Raw genomic sequence first — 14,871 nt, forward strand, 5'->3', positions numbered from 1 at the left:
ATTTAACCACATTCAAGTTCTTTAAATAGATGTGAAAATGGCGTACCATTAAACAACTTTTGTTGGTGTCGATGTACTGTTAAACATCTGTGTAGACAATTGTGTTCTTTTTTTAACGTTCATCTTGTTTAAAAGTGTAATTAGGTGGAATATATTATGTAAAGGAAGTTCTGCAGTGGAATTTTTTATATTAAGAGTTTGCGCATTGAAATTCTCCAAATTCTCGTTCCGTCCATTAGTAAGGATTAAAAGTGAAGTGAATTCATAAGTGTTGTAGCTGTATTTTCATTTGCAATCTAATAAAAATAAAATGGTAGAAAATAGCCCATCTCCAGTATCCGAAAATACCAATTCCAAAAACGGAAATTTCATATGTGGAGTGGTAGAGGGTAAGCATAATCTAAATATTTCACGTAATGTTTATGTCTTTATTTTTCATCGTAATTTGTTATGATTTAATGTGAACGTATAGCATTTTGTTGTAATTATGATATAATCCTTATTTCATAGGATTCTATGGCCGACCATGGACAACAGAACAAAGAAAGGATTTATTTCAAAAGTAAATTGATTTGTAAAAATTAAGTGAATTATTTTTAATATACACTATTTTAGAATGAAAAAATGGGGCATGCAGTCATATGTTTATGCTCCAAAAGATGATTATAAACATCGTGCTTATTGGAGAGAATTATATACAGTTGAAGAGGCTGAACACTTGACAGGTCTTATTAATGCAGCCAAGGATAACAACATTACCTTCTATTATGCTTTGTCCCCTGGTTTAGACATCACTTACAGTAGTTCAAAAGAAATTACAGCTTTGAAAAGGAAATTAGAACAAGTGTCTCAATTTGGTTGCAATGCATTTGCCCTTTTGTTTGATGATATTGAACCTGAAATGTCTGAAGCTGATAAGGAAGTTTTTCAGTCATTTGCCCATGCTCAAGTGTCTGTGACAAATGATATTTATCAACATTTAGGTCAACCTAAATTTCTTCTATGCCCTACTCAGTATTGTGAATCCAGAGCAATGCCAAATGTTGCAAATTCTGAGTATTTGAATACTTTAGGATCCAAACTGGCCCAAGAAATAGACATTATGTGGACTGGTAAATATTTTCATTCATGTTGCTGGTGTTAGGTAGTTATCCTGAATCCTGAATTCCATCTTTTCTTGCCATACCCATAAGTGTGAGTGTAATCCTAGCCTTGCAACATTTTTAAACTTTTTCTCCAGTATGCTACTATTTTACATCATATTAAAATATTTAAAATTTTATAGGACCAAAAGTAGTTTCACGTATCCTAACTGTTGAATCAATTCAAGAAATAACTGATGTTCTAAGAAGACCTCCAGTTATTTGGGACAATCTTCATGCAAATGATTATGACCAAAAGAGAGTATTTTTGGGTCCGTATTCAGGTCGTTCTCCAGACTTAATACCCAAACTGAAAGGTGTTTTGACAAACCCTAATTGTGAATATGGTGCTAACTTTGTGGCCATTCATACATTGGCTCAGTGGTCTAGATGTAATGTCAATGGTCAAAGGGATTTATCAATAAGTGTGTAGTTCTCTGCATGCTGTTAAAGCAGTTGTTTTAATGTTTTTTTTTTTTAGATGACAGTGTATCTGCAGATATCAAACTTGAGACTGAGACTGAAGATGGAATGACAGGAGAAGATGTGCCAACTACATTATCACCAAATATGTATCATCCAAGACAAGCATTGAAGAATGCTATAAAAGACTGGCTGCCTGAGTTTTCAAAACATAAAATGGCATGGGGACCCATAGCAAAGCCTCAACCGTCTGTAGCAAGTATGCTAATCTATTATTCTGATTAATTTGTAGAATATAACTAATGAGTTAATTATTTTTTGTGTGTAGTTGTTCCTGTACCCATTATTCCTTCAATAAATACATGCATGAGTTTGACCAGCACTACAACCACAAGTTCTACAAATGTTACTTCAACTACTGTTAATACAAATCAGTTACAAGCTTTGGCAGAAGTTTGCAGTACAGTAAGTGTTTAATATTCAACTTAAACATTGAAATATTGTATCTACTTAACACTGTTGTAAATTAAAAATGATTTATATAAGTTCTAAAATCATTAAAATTTGTACATTTGATTCTTCAGGAATATTCTGTAAGATTATTGTTATAAAATTAATTAAAAATGCACTTTCTATTTCATCAAGGTCTCATCAACAAGTGAAAGTTTAATGAATCCCACCCCAGGTCCAGTCATGAATTCACTTGTATCTGATACAAAAGTAATTTGTGACGATGGCATACCAAACCCCATTGCACCAGTAGCTGTAGCTGTTATCCCAGCAGATTCTAAAGACATTCCTGTGTTAAATGGAACCCATTTAAAAATAGATAAGAATAATTTGACCAGTAATGGCACATGTAAGCCTGATGAAGATTTATCTGAGAAACCTATAAATGGTAAAATGGCTAAAGATGAGAGTCATATGAGTACTGACTTGGTGAACGACAATAGTAACGAATCGAGTTTAACTCCATCAGAACTTATGGACTGTAATAGTACTCCAAATGTATCTCCTAGTCATGTCAAAAGCCCCATGAACGAAGACGTGCCAATGAGTGAAAATACCTCTGTAAGTAACTAAATGAAATGTTTACTTCAATTTAAAAATTTTATCTTTTAAATTTATTTATTTCAGATGTCAAGTGGTAGTATGCAAGTTGAATCAACTGAAACCAGTACTAACATGAATGTGGAACAAAATGACAATGAATCGGACCAATCTAGGTAAAATATTACTACAACCTTTATCTGAGAAACCTATAAATAGTACTTGTTTTCAGGAATTTTAGGAAAGAAAACGAATTAACAATAGAAGACTTATCACTTCTCTGTGATCTATTTTATTTGCCCTTTGAGCATGGGGGACAAGGACTGCAATTATTGCAAGAATTCAATTGGCTCAAATCAAACGCGCATCTTGTTATTGTTGCAAACCAAACTAAGGATAAATCCAGACCTGAGGTTAGCAAATTTAATTTTAATTACACGACAGTTAAAACATTAATGTATAAATAATTAATACATGTTATATAATAGGTGCAAGAATGGTTTTCGAGGGCGGAAAAAATGAATGAAATGACACAAGCTGTAAACAAACTGTTCCAGCACATGGCTGCATGCAATAATAGAGAACTTTTGTATGATCTCTACTCTTATATCTGGGATATAAGAGGAGTTATATCGTTATTAAATTCGTATATTAGATGGCTTGGTATGTTTTTGAAGAAATTTTGTATTTTTTTGTAAGTTGATATTAGTGTTATTCGGTTTAATTTTTTAAATCTAATAATCGATGAAAAGAAATAATTACTTATTTTTGCTCAAAATAATAAAGTGAATAAAAGAGAAACCTCTGTTGCTTTATGTAAGCGTAATTTGGATAATAAAAATGCGCAATTTAGATGTATAAAATGTTTGGCGTAAAATAAGTAAAGTACTTGTTCTTTAAAAATTGTCTTTAGAAAAGCTGATACACTTTACACCACACATGTTCATTCGTTTTTATCTTGTTTGTAAAATTAATTACTTGTTTTGCTTCCTAAAAAAATACAGGAAAATTCATCTAATATAAATGTTGTACTGCTGATAAATCGTTACAGATTGCTAATCTTGTCAAATTAATTGATTTACTTTGCATATAATTTAAAATTAAATGCATCATGTTACTAATAAATACTATAATATTAATTTTACTAACAATAGACGAGTAGAAATTGGTCGAAATGAAGTGTATTAGTTATTGGTGTCACTATTAGGGTTTTATTTCAGGTACATCCATGGATTGCAGAGTAGGATAGCGTAATGTGCGTAATTGTTCACGGTTTCTCTTTATTTGGCAGAGGTTTTTCTCGAAAACGAAGCCATTTTTATGTGTTTCTTGATGAACCGAATAACTTTTTGTTTTTATGTTTTGTAGAATGTAAATTTTATTTTATTTTTTAATTTATATTTAATCAATGGTTTAATGAGAATTAATGATAATACACACAATATATTCTTTAAATCAATTTTAGAAATTTTGTGAAGCTAGTAGGTTTTACTGTTTAATTCTTTCATTATAAGTTAAAAAGTATGTTTGAAAATGATTATTTTTCTCATTGAACCGTTTTAAGCTAGATTTACTTGCTATAAAATTGTACTGGTTTATTTGTATTTCATGTTAATTATTAATCATTTGTTTATTTTGTTTCTAAAGCTGGAGGCCAGTTTCCTGCATCTATGCCATCCTACACCCAGGGGACATACACATGTATGCATCACAGCTTTTTTCTTCTTTCTGGAACTCTTTAGTCGAAATGCGTAGTGCTTCAGTTTTGCGTAGGACGCGCTAGGGCGTAATTTGTCCACTTTTTTTTTCGTTTTTTCAGAACTCCACACGTTATTTCTTTTGGTTTTTGTTAGAAATCTACTTTTTTACGTATTATTATAAGGATTACGAGAGAAAGGATCAGAATGTTTGCTTGATTACAACTCTTTGCTGTTATTTAATATTTTTGCATAATTATTGCTTAAACTATGTGATTGTTCTGATCCTTGGTCTCTGTTTTTGTAAAACTAAAATTACAGATACTTACGAAGTACTTTTGAGTGGTTGGGTAAGTATATGGGCTATTTGCGTAAAAATTACTCTAATATCGCAATTGGCGTAAGAAAAATTTTATTCTTTTCTTTATAATATTGCCGGCAAGCCAGTGCGATTGGGCAGTTGTTGAAGTTGACTGAGGCGCATTTCTGTGGTATTTTATAGGGTTTTCTAAGGGTTGGAAGGAGACCTTTATGAGCGGCGAGCAGGAGCCTTGGGTATTTCGCGGCGGTCTGACTGCGGACCTTCAGGTAAAACGCGCACTAATTGACCTATTCTGTTATTAATTTTTTAATTTTTGATGCGTCACTTGCTGTTTAAATACTTTTTGCGAATATCATACTTCATTTGGGTTCTCGATCTTATTGCAGCGTTTAATTCCGGTCGATTCTGGAAACGACCTGTTCATGTACAAGGCTCCAGAGGTACCTTCGTGTCATGTGTACACCATACGACCATATCTCCCCACCGACGAGGCACAAGTCTATGAAGTGTGTAAGAGAACGTGCAAGGATGGTTTAGAAGACTCTCATCCTCATCCTGATAAATATGCTGACCTCTATGCCGATAGGATTGTAGGTCCTTACGTGACGTTGCATCCCGAATTTTGTATGGTTGTGGAGGATGAAAATAGTATCGTGGGTTATGCGTGCGCAGCTCCAGATTATAAGAAGTTCCGAATCAAAAAGGAACTTGCCTGGATACCGGAAATGAAACTCAAATATCCACCGAATGAAGTTGAAGATAGCCTGTCTGATGTGGCAAAGGTAAGAATATTACTTTTTGGTTCTATACCTGGAAATGTGGAAAGGAACCTAATGGTGAAATTTTGTTGTTCATCTCGCTGTAAATAACAGGTGATTATTTCAATAACTATTACTATTTATGTACTTGGCACACAATTTTTTTCAAAAGTATGAAGATTTTTCATTTAAGTATTGATGTATTGTTAAATTATGTTTGGTATGTTTTTTTCGTGGTGAATGTGAATTGATGTTTATTTTCTTACTAGGAATGTTTAAATCACTTCAGAAATTTCAACGAGGAACAATATATCTCCAATAGTACACATCCATCTAGTATGGTTTGCAGTTTACTTCCATCAGTATTAGATCAGTCTGTTAGTAAACGACTGGTCACCTGTTTGCTGGCAGCATTAAGAGCAAACGGTATGTTTTTTCACTACTCTGAAAGTCATTTAAATAAATTAAATCTGTCCTTTTTATAGGTTCTTTTGGGGTTCATGCAGTTATGAACGCCACCGACAGTTACACCCACGCGTTTTATGGTAAATTAGGTTTCGTTGAAAACATTCAGGAACCTATCGAAGGAAAAATCATTATGGGTCGCACATTTTAAAGTTTTATATAATAGCTTTTTATTTTATTATAGATTCTTTTTAATATCGACTGACGACACTAATCAATTTACCGTAACGTTGTGATTGTTATTTCTTTTAAACCTTTTACAAACTCGTCGCGAATTAATTATTTATGTGTAAATTTCATATCGTGATACGTACTGTATAAGGAGTATAATTAATTATTTACTGTAATTAATTAATAGTGTGATGTTATTTATGATTACTGAATGCTACAAAATTTATATATAAAAGAATCGGTTATTAAAATAAATAAAAGCCCTTTTTTCTCCACCTTGCATATATGTATTTTTTCTTTTCTAATATTTTAATTGACAAACAATTATTAATACTGTCACAAGTCACGAGTGATAACAAATAATAATTGAAGTGATGTTGTATAAATATATATTCGATCGATGAGCTGGAATTAGTGAGCCTTACGAGCTTGTAATATTTTCTTCTGTAATTCGGATATCTGCAAAGTGAAAAGGTAAGTAATTTAGGATAAAAGCCATACAAATGTGTAAAAAGTTGCCCTAGTTAGACACTGGCATAAGAAAACCAAAGAAAAGGTATTGAGTTAAGATGATTTTTCATCTGCACCTTTCAAATATGTTTGATTCCCTTTTTATACTAAACACTAAATAAAACCTATGGCAAATTTGGCCATTCATGTATTAATAATAGATATAAAATTTTTAAAAAATTCAACCCTTAAAGGGCTATTTATTTAACGGTTTGCTATTTATAAGAAGGAGAACATATAAATAGAGAACTGACAGGTGTTACAACTGTAACAAATATCATCATCATCATAAGGTCGTCAGTCCTAAGACTGGTTGGACACGTACCTCCACTCTTTCCTATCCTGAGCTAAACTTCGCATTTCCCTAAAACTAGAACAGCCCACATCCTTAACTATTTGCGAACAGTAATCTAATCTAGGTCTACCTCTACCCCTCCTAACTCCTGTTTCTGCCTCTAATATGTCTCTGACTAGACCTTCATGCCTGAGAAGGTGTCCTACCAACCTATCTCGCCTATTTTTTATTGACTTCCATAGAGTCCTCTGTTCTCCTATTCTTTCCAATACCTCTTCATTTCTAACCTTTTCTACCCACGATATCCTCATCATCCGCCTATAACACCACATTTCGAACGCTTCTAACCTTTTCTTTTCCGCCGCTCCCACTGTCCATGTTTCGCACCCGTACAACGCCGTGCTCCAAACATACACCTTTAACAACCTTTTTCGAATTTCTAAATTAACCGTTCGCGAGCATAGAAGTGACTTCTTTTTATTAAAGGCAACACAACCCTGCGCTATCCTCTGCTTTATATCCCTACTACTCCTTCCATCCTGACTTATCTGACTTCCTAGGTATCTAAAATCAGCCACTTCTTCTAATTTTTCGTCTCCTATCTTTATATTCGCTCATTCCCTACTTTTTCTTCCCTTGCATACCAGATATATGTCTTTTTAATTCGTCTTAAAGCCCTAAGTGAAACTGGATACAAAAGAGGAATCCAAAATGCGGCTATTAGAGCAACATGGCGTTGAATAAAAAAGTGAAAACATTAAAACTGGTGTAGAAAATTTACAAAATACGTGTATCTAACAGTTCGATAACAATTTTGAAACTATAACGAAATATAAATAAAAACATTTATGCTATTTGTAACAAAATACGAATTCTTCGGGGAGAAGTCAGTCATTCTCCAATATTCTTTTTAATTTTTTATCTAACGACCCCGAAGTATGTTCAATATCAATTTCACTTATAATAAAATTAGTCCATTCGAAAAAATGGGATAAAAATTAGAAGAGTATGTAATTTACCTCTCTTATTTCCCTTTCGGCAGCAATTTGTTCTGAATGAGGACTTTTAGGGTCACGGGATATTGAAGGTTTCTCAAATTCTTTTAATTTGGCACTAACTTCTGATAAGAGTTCTTCTAGATCCATATCTGCGGGCTTCGAAGTTTTCTTCGGTCTTTTTGGCGTTTTACGCCCTATGTCTTTGCGAGAGATAATCTGATCATATTCCGGATCTGTATCGTATGGATTTTCGAGTTTTTTACGTGGCATACTTCGCAATGGTTCCATTTTTTTCCGCAGACGCCACGAACTCAACTCTTTTAAATTTCTGAAGAAATAAAATTGTACTTATTTAATAAACTCTTTTACTTACTATTATCGTCAAAAAGAATATCATATCATCTGATTTAAAGTAAGGAGAGTATTCATAAAAAAAACTAATTCGAATTAATAATCGAAATTTTCTCAGATCTGTTGACGTTATTTGTATACCTACAAAATCTACCTTTCTTGTTGTAAAATGGTTTCTTGTTGATTAAGAACATCTTTTAGATTTTGCAACCATAACGATGTCATTTCATTATCCGCTGCTTCGTCCATCGTAATAAGTTTATCGTCGAATGGAAAATCGGCATTTGATTTAACTTGCGGTGGTAGTGACATTCTCGATTTTGGTGAACCTGGTCTTCTTGTCCTTACGCTGCTATTTTTTTGATACGCATTATTGGTTAAAGATTCGTTGTAATCAGTTGTTTTAATTTCACATTCAGGTTCCATTGCTTCTTCTGAAAGAAACCTAATACCTTCTTTCTGTTCTGACTTCACTGCTCTGAATTCAGATTCTAATTTAGGTGGAGTCTCGAACTTTCTTTCCGAAGTTGTAGGTCTAGATCTACCTTCTGACTTCGATTTTATAAACTTTTTACGTTTGAGATTCCCCAAACTAATAGGTTCATTGTTGTCCAATGTTTCTATGCAAAGGTCATCAGATTCTTGTCGAGAAAATGGTTTATTAGCAGATGTTTGATCAACAGGTTTGGGAGAAGGCTTGGGTGAGGTTGCGGTTGATATTTTCGAACTTGGTTTAGCAGATTTTGGTCTGGGAGGTAACTTTTTTGGTTTTGGGGATATACCAGAACTGGGTCTTTGAATAGTTTTCGTATCGTCAGTTGGAGAATTACGCTTTACACTATTTAAAGACATTTTTGGGCTTCTCTTTATTATTGCTGCCATTTTGTTGTTGGAAGATTTTGGCACGAAGAATACGTCAGCTACAGTCTTTTTAGGTGCTAAGGAAAACAATGCAGGTATATAAAATTAGATTACATTGTACAACTTTTAATTAAGCATTCTACCTATTTCATCTCCTGGACATTTAATGCTTTTAATACTAATAACAGGCCAAACACCCCCCATGGCTACCGCAGTCCGAGAGGATGCTTGAAGAAGTTCTTGAATAGTCATCTTTTTCCCTGAAGGTTTTTTAATTTTGGTCTTAGACTTCTTTTCACGAGTAACGCTATGTATGGAAGTTACTTCTTCAACTGGTAAAATCGCGGATGGTTCTTCCGGGGGTGATTCAATAGTTCTGTTGTATTTTTCTTTTAAAAATCTGCACACCTCCTTAACGCCTTTTTTAAGAATGTCGTCTGAAGGATAAGTCAGGGGATTTCCAGCTAACTGTAAGACTTTGAGTTTTGGCAGCAATCCTAAATAAATACTTTTAGCTGAAAATGTACCATTTAAGTCTAAAAGTTTGCTTACCAAGTTCGTCCGGAAGACTGTGGATCTGATTATCCTGAAGGAGAAGTGTTTCTAAACATTCATGATTGGCTATACTTTTCGGAATCGCCTTTAGCTTATTGTTTCTCAGATCGAGCCAAGTCAGTTTGGGTAGAAACGTAAAGAAGTCCGCGGGAAGTTCTTCAATGTTGTTTCTTTCCAAATAAAGCATTTTCGTGTTGGTGCGTCGAAGAACATGTTCGGGGATGATTTTTAATTTTTTGTCCGATAAATCCGTAATGACGTCTATGTGTGACATTTTGACAGTACAAAAAAATAAAACGACAAAGAAATGATGAGGTGAATGATACCTGGTTGCTATAAGGAGTTTTGCTACCTTAGTAACCGTTGATTGGGGTCTTTATTTACCCTTATTCACCCCCAACTGCACTTATCATCATTAGTAGTAAGTATGAAGGCCAAAATTGTAAAAAAAAAGTACGTTATATATTTATTGTTTCCGATTTCGAAAATAAAAAGGAAATGACCAAAATTTTATATATTTTTAAGGACATTATTATCCTGCTATTATAACAGACGGCTCCTTTTTTAGTGGTTGCGTGAAAAGCAGATTCAGCTTGTTTGGAAATATCCTGCTTCGTTTGACCCCTTCAATGACAGCATCTTTATCATAATATTAATAAAAAGTATGGCATTGGCAGAGCGGTGATAGTAATACCTAAACAAAGCGTTGTGTTTATTTTCTCAGTTTCAGTGTAAATTACCGTGTTGATTCTCCTAATATAATTTAAAATTATCGCAAAATTAAACGGTGTTGGATTTTTAAAATAATATTCTTTTTGCGTGGTTCTAGCCTAAACTTACCCTGGTGAGGCATTTTGTGGGACGAAGGTAAGTAATAATTCTAATTTTATTATAACTAAGTGTGTACTGTATCTGAAGAATCAGTGCCCTGTGCAGAGATTAAGTAAAATATTGTTTTAATGCATCTAACAAAACAAAGGCGTCAAAACTTTAAACTGTATGTGTACTCAAATGTCTTAAAGATGTTAAAACAATGGTTCGTATTGATTCCTGTATACAATTTCTCATTAAAAGTGGTACATTGCTTGGTAGTTTCAAAAGGGACCATCTGAAATCGTCACTCAATTATTCAATTTCGACAGTTTCACTTAAGCAATATCACCCAACTTCCGCATCGTACATTGTGCAAGATTTGTGCATGTACGCTGCATACATAGGTCTCTTTTTATTGTGGCAAAGTTTGCGGTCGATCCTGAATGAAATGGTGGTATTCACCCCATGGGAGATGTGTCATATAATGCTTGTCCCGATGACTACAGCCCGCGGGGTGTCGGGACCGCACACAGGCAAGAAGGAACTTGTTATTATATGACAGCATCCCCTTTCTAATTCGTTAGCAAATTTATTTGAGGGAACGTACGCATAATAAATGCATTCATACTGTGAACTAATCTGATTTGCTGACGCCATCGTGCAACATTATATATTGTAATGGTACTTTTTCTATTTTATAAAGTCATATGAGAATGAATTACAAAAGGTCTTGGTAACGGTTAAGTATTATAACAGAAATTTTAAACTATAAAGGCACCGTTTTCATGGTTGAATTTTGATTGTTCCCAAAAACAATATTGGAATCCCTTTCTATTCATAAAATAAATAAATGTAGATTTAAATTGAGAAAATAGATCGCAGCCTAAAATTTTTTAAATTTATTTCTCCAAATCTTCGATTCCACTATAGATGAACCTGTATTTCTCGTTATATCTCTCATGAAAACTTATTATGCTTTCTTTTCACAATTTTTCGACGTATACTGAGCATCGGACTCATTGTTTTCAATTAAAAAGCTCCTTCGTCCGTCTTTATGATACTTAACGTTACACTTCTCTTAATTTCGTTTTCTCACATTATCCCCAAAGGCATTGTAAACACGAATAAAAAAATCACGAACACTGACCTTTTGTAATCTGTCCGACTTTCTGTCGTTGTAAACGAACAAAGACTTGTTCGAGTTAAATGGTAAGAGAAAAATGTCACGCCCCCGCCTGCTGTAAACTCAATTGACCATCAGGGTTCTTCTCTAGGTGCACCTGTGCAGGGATTTGTTTAAATATGATGCTTCAAACGTGGGAAATATTCGGTAACTTTTGTTGTTTGTCAATGCGCGTGTCAGCTTTAAATCATCCTATCAATGCTGAAATTGTTTAGCCTTTTTTTTGATTTGAAATGAAAAAAATTCTTTCAATTTTACACAATGTTTGAAGGGAGTTATTAAAATTCTTTCCACGAAAACTATAGGCATGATTCGTATCACAAAACTTAAAAACATACAATTTACATTTTGAAAAAACTATAGCTACACTTTAGATTAAAAAATTTAAGCCGAACGAGTCCGCAAGTTCTACTAAGTGTTAATCTAAAGATTAATGTTTAATAAAGTAAGAAAAATTCTCTAATGTTAATCCGTGTTTCAAAACCTTTTTTCTCTACTTTCTCATTTTTTAAATTTATTTTAGATCATAGGGTATTATTACACGTACACATACATATTTATATAACAGTCATATTCGCAAACTATTTTTTGAAGTAAGTAAAAACTTTTCAATAAAGAAATAATTTTATAGATATGATTCGGAATTTCAGGAAAAACCCAGTAACAAATAAAAACTTTAGCTTTGTGGACAATATGGGTAATTCAGTATCCTTGTCTTTCCTATATTGAAATAATAAACAAATAACATTAATCGAGCACATATTTTGCTTATTAATAAGTATATAAACGTTCTAAGTACTTATGTAATTTTATCTGGACTTATATAAATGTCGGGGCTTCTAAATAGACTTAAACTAAAACTTATAAAAGCTTTTTCGACTTTACGTGTTACATAAGTTATCTATAAGTTTACCCAACAGGCTAAGATGAAGCTTATAGTTAGAAAAATGTTAGTTTTGTTGTATACATACACATATACATATCTAGTATGTGTGACGACATAAAATAGTAGACTACATAAATCTTCCAGTATTGAATCTTAAAGAAAGTAGGTAATTCTTTGATTCAGACGCTTCTTGGGGGAGGTCCAGGTTTCAATGAATTCTTGCGGTCAGTTTCGACCACATAAGAGAAACCACATAAATTACGCAACATTTAAGCCATTCTGTTTCCGATAAAGAATCCCGGCAATGAATCGTTCCACACGTATGGTTTGTACTTTGCCCTGGCGAATTGGATAAAAGACTGAATGAACTGCATCAGAATGCAGGGTAGAATATAAAAGTGCAATAAATTATTCAAAATTCGTCACCCACTTACCGTGTTCGAATTGTTTTGCCACGTTGATATACGCCACTGCTTCTCCTGTATGTGTGAAGTCTTTATCGAACAAACCTTTGGAATATTTCATTCAACAGGACGAAATAAAGATGAAGGTATCCTATTTAGAATTTTCAAACAATACCAAAAATTGGTAATCACCAATTGAAGGCGTTAATCGAACCTTAACTCGCTTAGCTATCCCAAAGTTAAAATAAGTTAGAAAGAAGAACAAGCTCTCCAAGTGATAGGTGCTGTATAAATATATACTGACAATTCTTCTTTTCTTTTACTACGCACTGATTTTTTGAAAAATTTGTTTTAAATGATAAACTCCAGCTGAATGGTGGGTCTTGACCCGCCATGTCTTGATTTTTTTGTGCGATTTTAGCGGTTCAGACTCGATTAAAACCTTTAGTTAATGGTTCTTAGTTTCTGATGGTTTGCTACCGTGAAAGTTACCTTCGAGTGTAACAGAAACAAGTGCTGAGCATGCAGAAAATGATAGAGCGTAGAGACATGAAAATTAAGTAAATTTTTGTATGTCTAAAAGTCCAGGTAAATTCAATTCCGGCCCTGGTAAAAAAATTCGGCTAGCAACGATGCACTAGTGATTACCAAAATCAGTGTAAAATTTGTTATATATTTTCTTGCTCATGTATTGCTAATTTGTTAGATTATATTTGTTTATGTTAACAGCTAATCTCTAGTATCTTGAATGTCCGATTCTCGGTAATGATTACATTCTCCATCCATGTAGCTGCACAGCTTTTATCGCATTACGCTATTCGGTAGACACCCATGTAGCCAATTCACGCACAGGACCGCCTTCGGATTGTAAATTATTTTATTTTTTTTAAAAATTGTTTTTGACCTTAAACATTATGCTGAACTCACCGTACGATTGCTTATTGTATCTAGTTTACATCCTCCAAAGCTCGGCACTTATTTTTGTTACACCCTGTATTAGTAGAGCTAGTTTAAAACCTTATAAAAACTTCCACAATTACGAAAACATTAACTATTACTAACCAGGGATAAACAGTTGTAGCAAATAATTTTAAGAGACAGAAATAAAAAATTACTCAGTTCCCATAGTTAATTAAATAACCCTGAATGAAACGAATATTAACCGTGAAAACCTCGGTGAAAACAATATTTGTAATAAAAATATACAGCACAGTCTACGATTTAAAATGGGATAAAGATGAGCCGCTATAATAATAATTTATATTCCAATTTCAGACTGTTACTATTATTAGTACCATAAAAAAGCGACGTCTTTTTGGCTATATTTCTCGTGTCTGTGTGTTTTTATCGAACCCCAAAATTTCTGTTTGCTTCTGGGAATCTCTAAACATAAACCTTCCGTTATAAAATGACCAAAATTGTTTCAGAGCAGAACAATATGACTGAAACATATCAAAACGTATCTCACGAAACACCAACTGGCGGTGGTGTAGTAATCACTTTAACGAGATGGTTCAGCAGCTTGTGATACGTTTAATCACATCCTATTTCGCCCTTCCTGAGCAATTCTCGGTGAAGTTGTTAGAATAATAGAATTGTCGAAATAACCCTCCTCTCTTCCTGGTTGACGCTAAGAACAATAGGGCATTGCTTTTAGAGACAAACGGACTTGACCAACACAATTTGGATTAGAGTTAACAATACGGAAGTCTACATTTCAACAAGAATTGCACGAAAGATAACACAGGTCTGCGATAAAAAAGTTTTTTGTATAAATTTATCTTAAGCATGTAATTGTTGGTCTATATTTTGCAAATATAAAATTTGTTTTAACGTATCACGTCACATTTTTTTGTATGTTAGAGATATAATATTAACGTGTAATAAAAGATTGTGTTCCATTTATCTTTAACTATGGCTTCTAGGAGTTGTAAAAACAATTCAAATGTATTTTTTTACATTTGCGGACAATATACAATAGTTAAGC

The 14,871-nt window shown here is 33.4% G+C and overlaps 3 protein-coding genes across 4 annotated transcripts in view; 2 read left to right on the forward strand and 1 right to left on the reverse strand.

The window, feature by feature from the left end:
- Positions 1-15: 15 nt before the first annotated feature.
- LOC108744311 (protein O-GlcNAcase) lies at positions 16-6,310 on the forward strand. 2 transcript variants are annotated; one of them, XM_018480016.2, is made up of 15 exons: positions 16-389; positions 511-562; positions 616-1,112; positions 1,286-1,567; positions 1,624-1,824; positions 1,894-2,030; positions 2,211-2,636; positions 2,703-2,791; positions 2,848-3,028; positions 3,104-3,278; positions 4,263-4,316; positions 4,815-4,900; positions 5,021-5,416; positions 5,662-5,818; positions 5,878-6,310. In XM_018480016.2, exons 1-15 carry the CDS (start codon positions 311-313, stop codon positions 6,006-6,008), a joined length of 2,943 nt encoding a protein of 980 aa, XP_018335518.2. In that variant the 5' UTR covers positions 16-310; the 3' UTR covers positions 6,009-6,310. The 2 variants fall into 2 exon arrangements, with proteins under 2 accessions (XP_018335518.2, XP_025832101.1); XM_025976316.1 differs by lacking the exon at positions 4,263-4,316.
- Positions 6,311-6,321: 11 nt separating this feature from the next.
- LOC108744312 lies at positions 6,322-9,913 on the reverse strand. Its single transcript, XM_025976317.1, has 5 exons — positions 9,596-9,913; positions 9,187-9,540; positions 8,337-9,120; positions 7,853-8,159; positions 6,322-6,487 (listed from the first exon to the last, which is right to left on the reverse strand). Exons 1-5 carry the CDS (start codon positions 9,870-9,872, stop codon positions 6,440-6,442), a joined length of 1,770 nt encoding a protein of 589 aa, XP_025832102.1. The 5' UTR covers positions 9,873-9,913; the 3' UTR covers positions 6,322-6,439.
- Positions 9,914-10,362: 449 nt separating this feature from the next.
- The window catches only part of LOC108744314, a 105,063-nt gene continuing 100,554 nt past the window's right edge, over positions 10,363-14,871 (forward strand). The window contains exon 1 of the mRNA XM_018480020.1: positions 10,363-10,465. The gene's annotated coding sequence lies outside the window, so the exon portion shown is untranslated. The remainder of the gene's footprint in view (positions 10,466-14,871) is intronic.

The sequence above is a fragment of the Agrilus planipennis genome, unplaced genomic scaffold, assembly GCF_000699045.2.
Source record: "Agrilus planipennis isolate EAB-ADULT unplaced genomic scaffold, Apla_2.0 scaffold17, whole genome shotgun sequence".
Lineage (NCBI taxonomy): Eukaryota > Metazoa > Arthropoda > Insecta > Coleoptera > Buprestidae > Agrilus > Agrilus planipennis.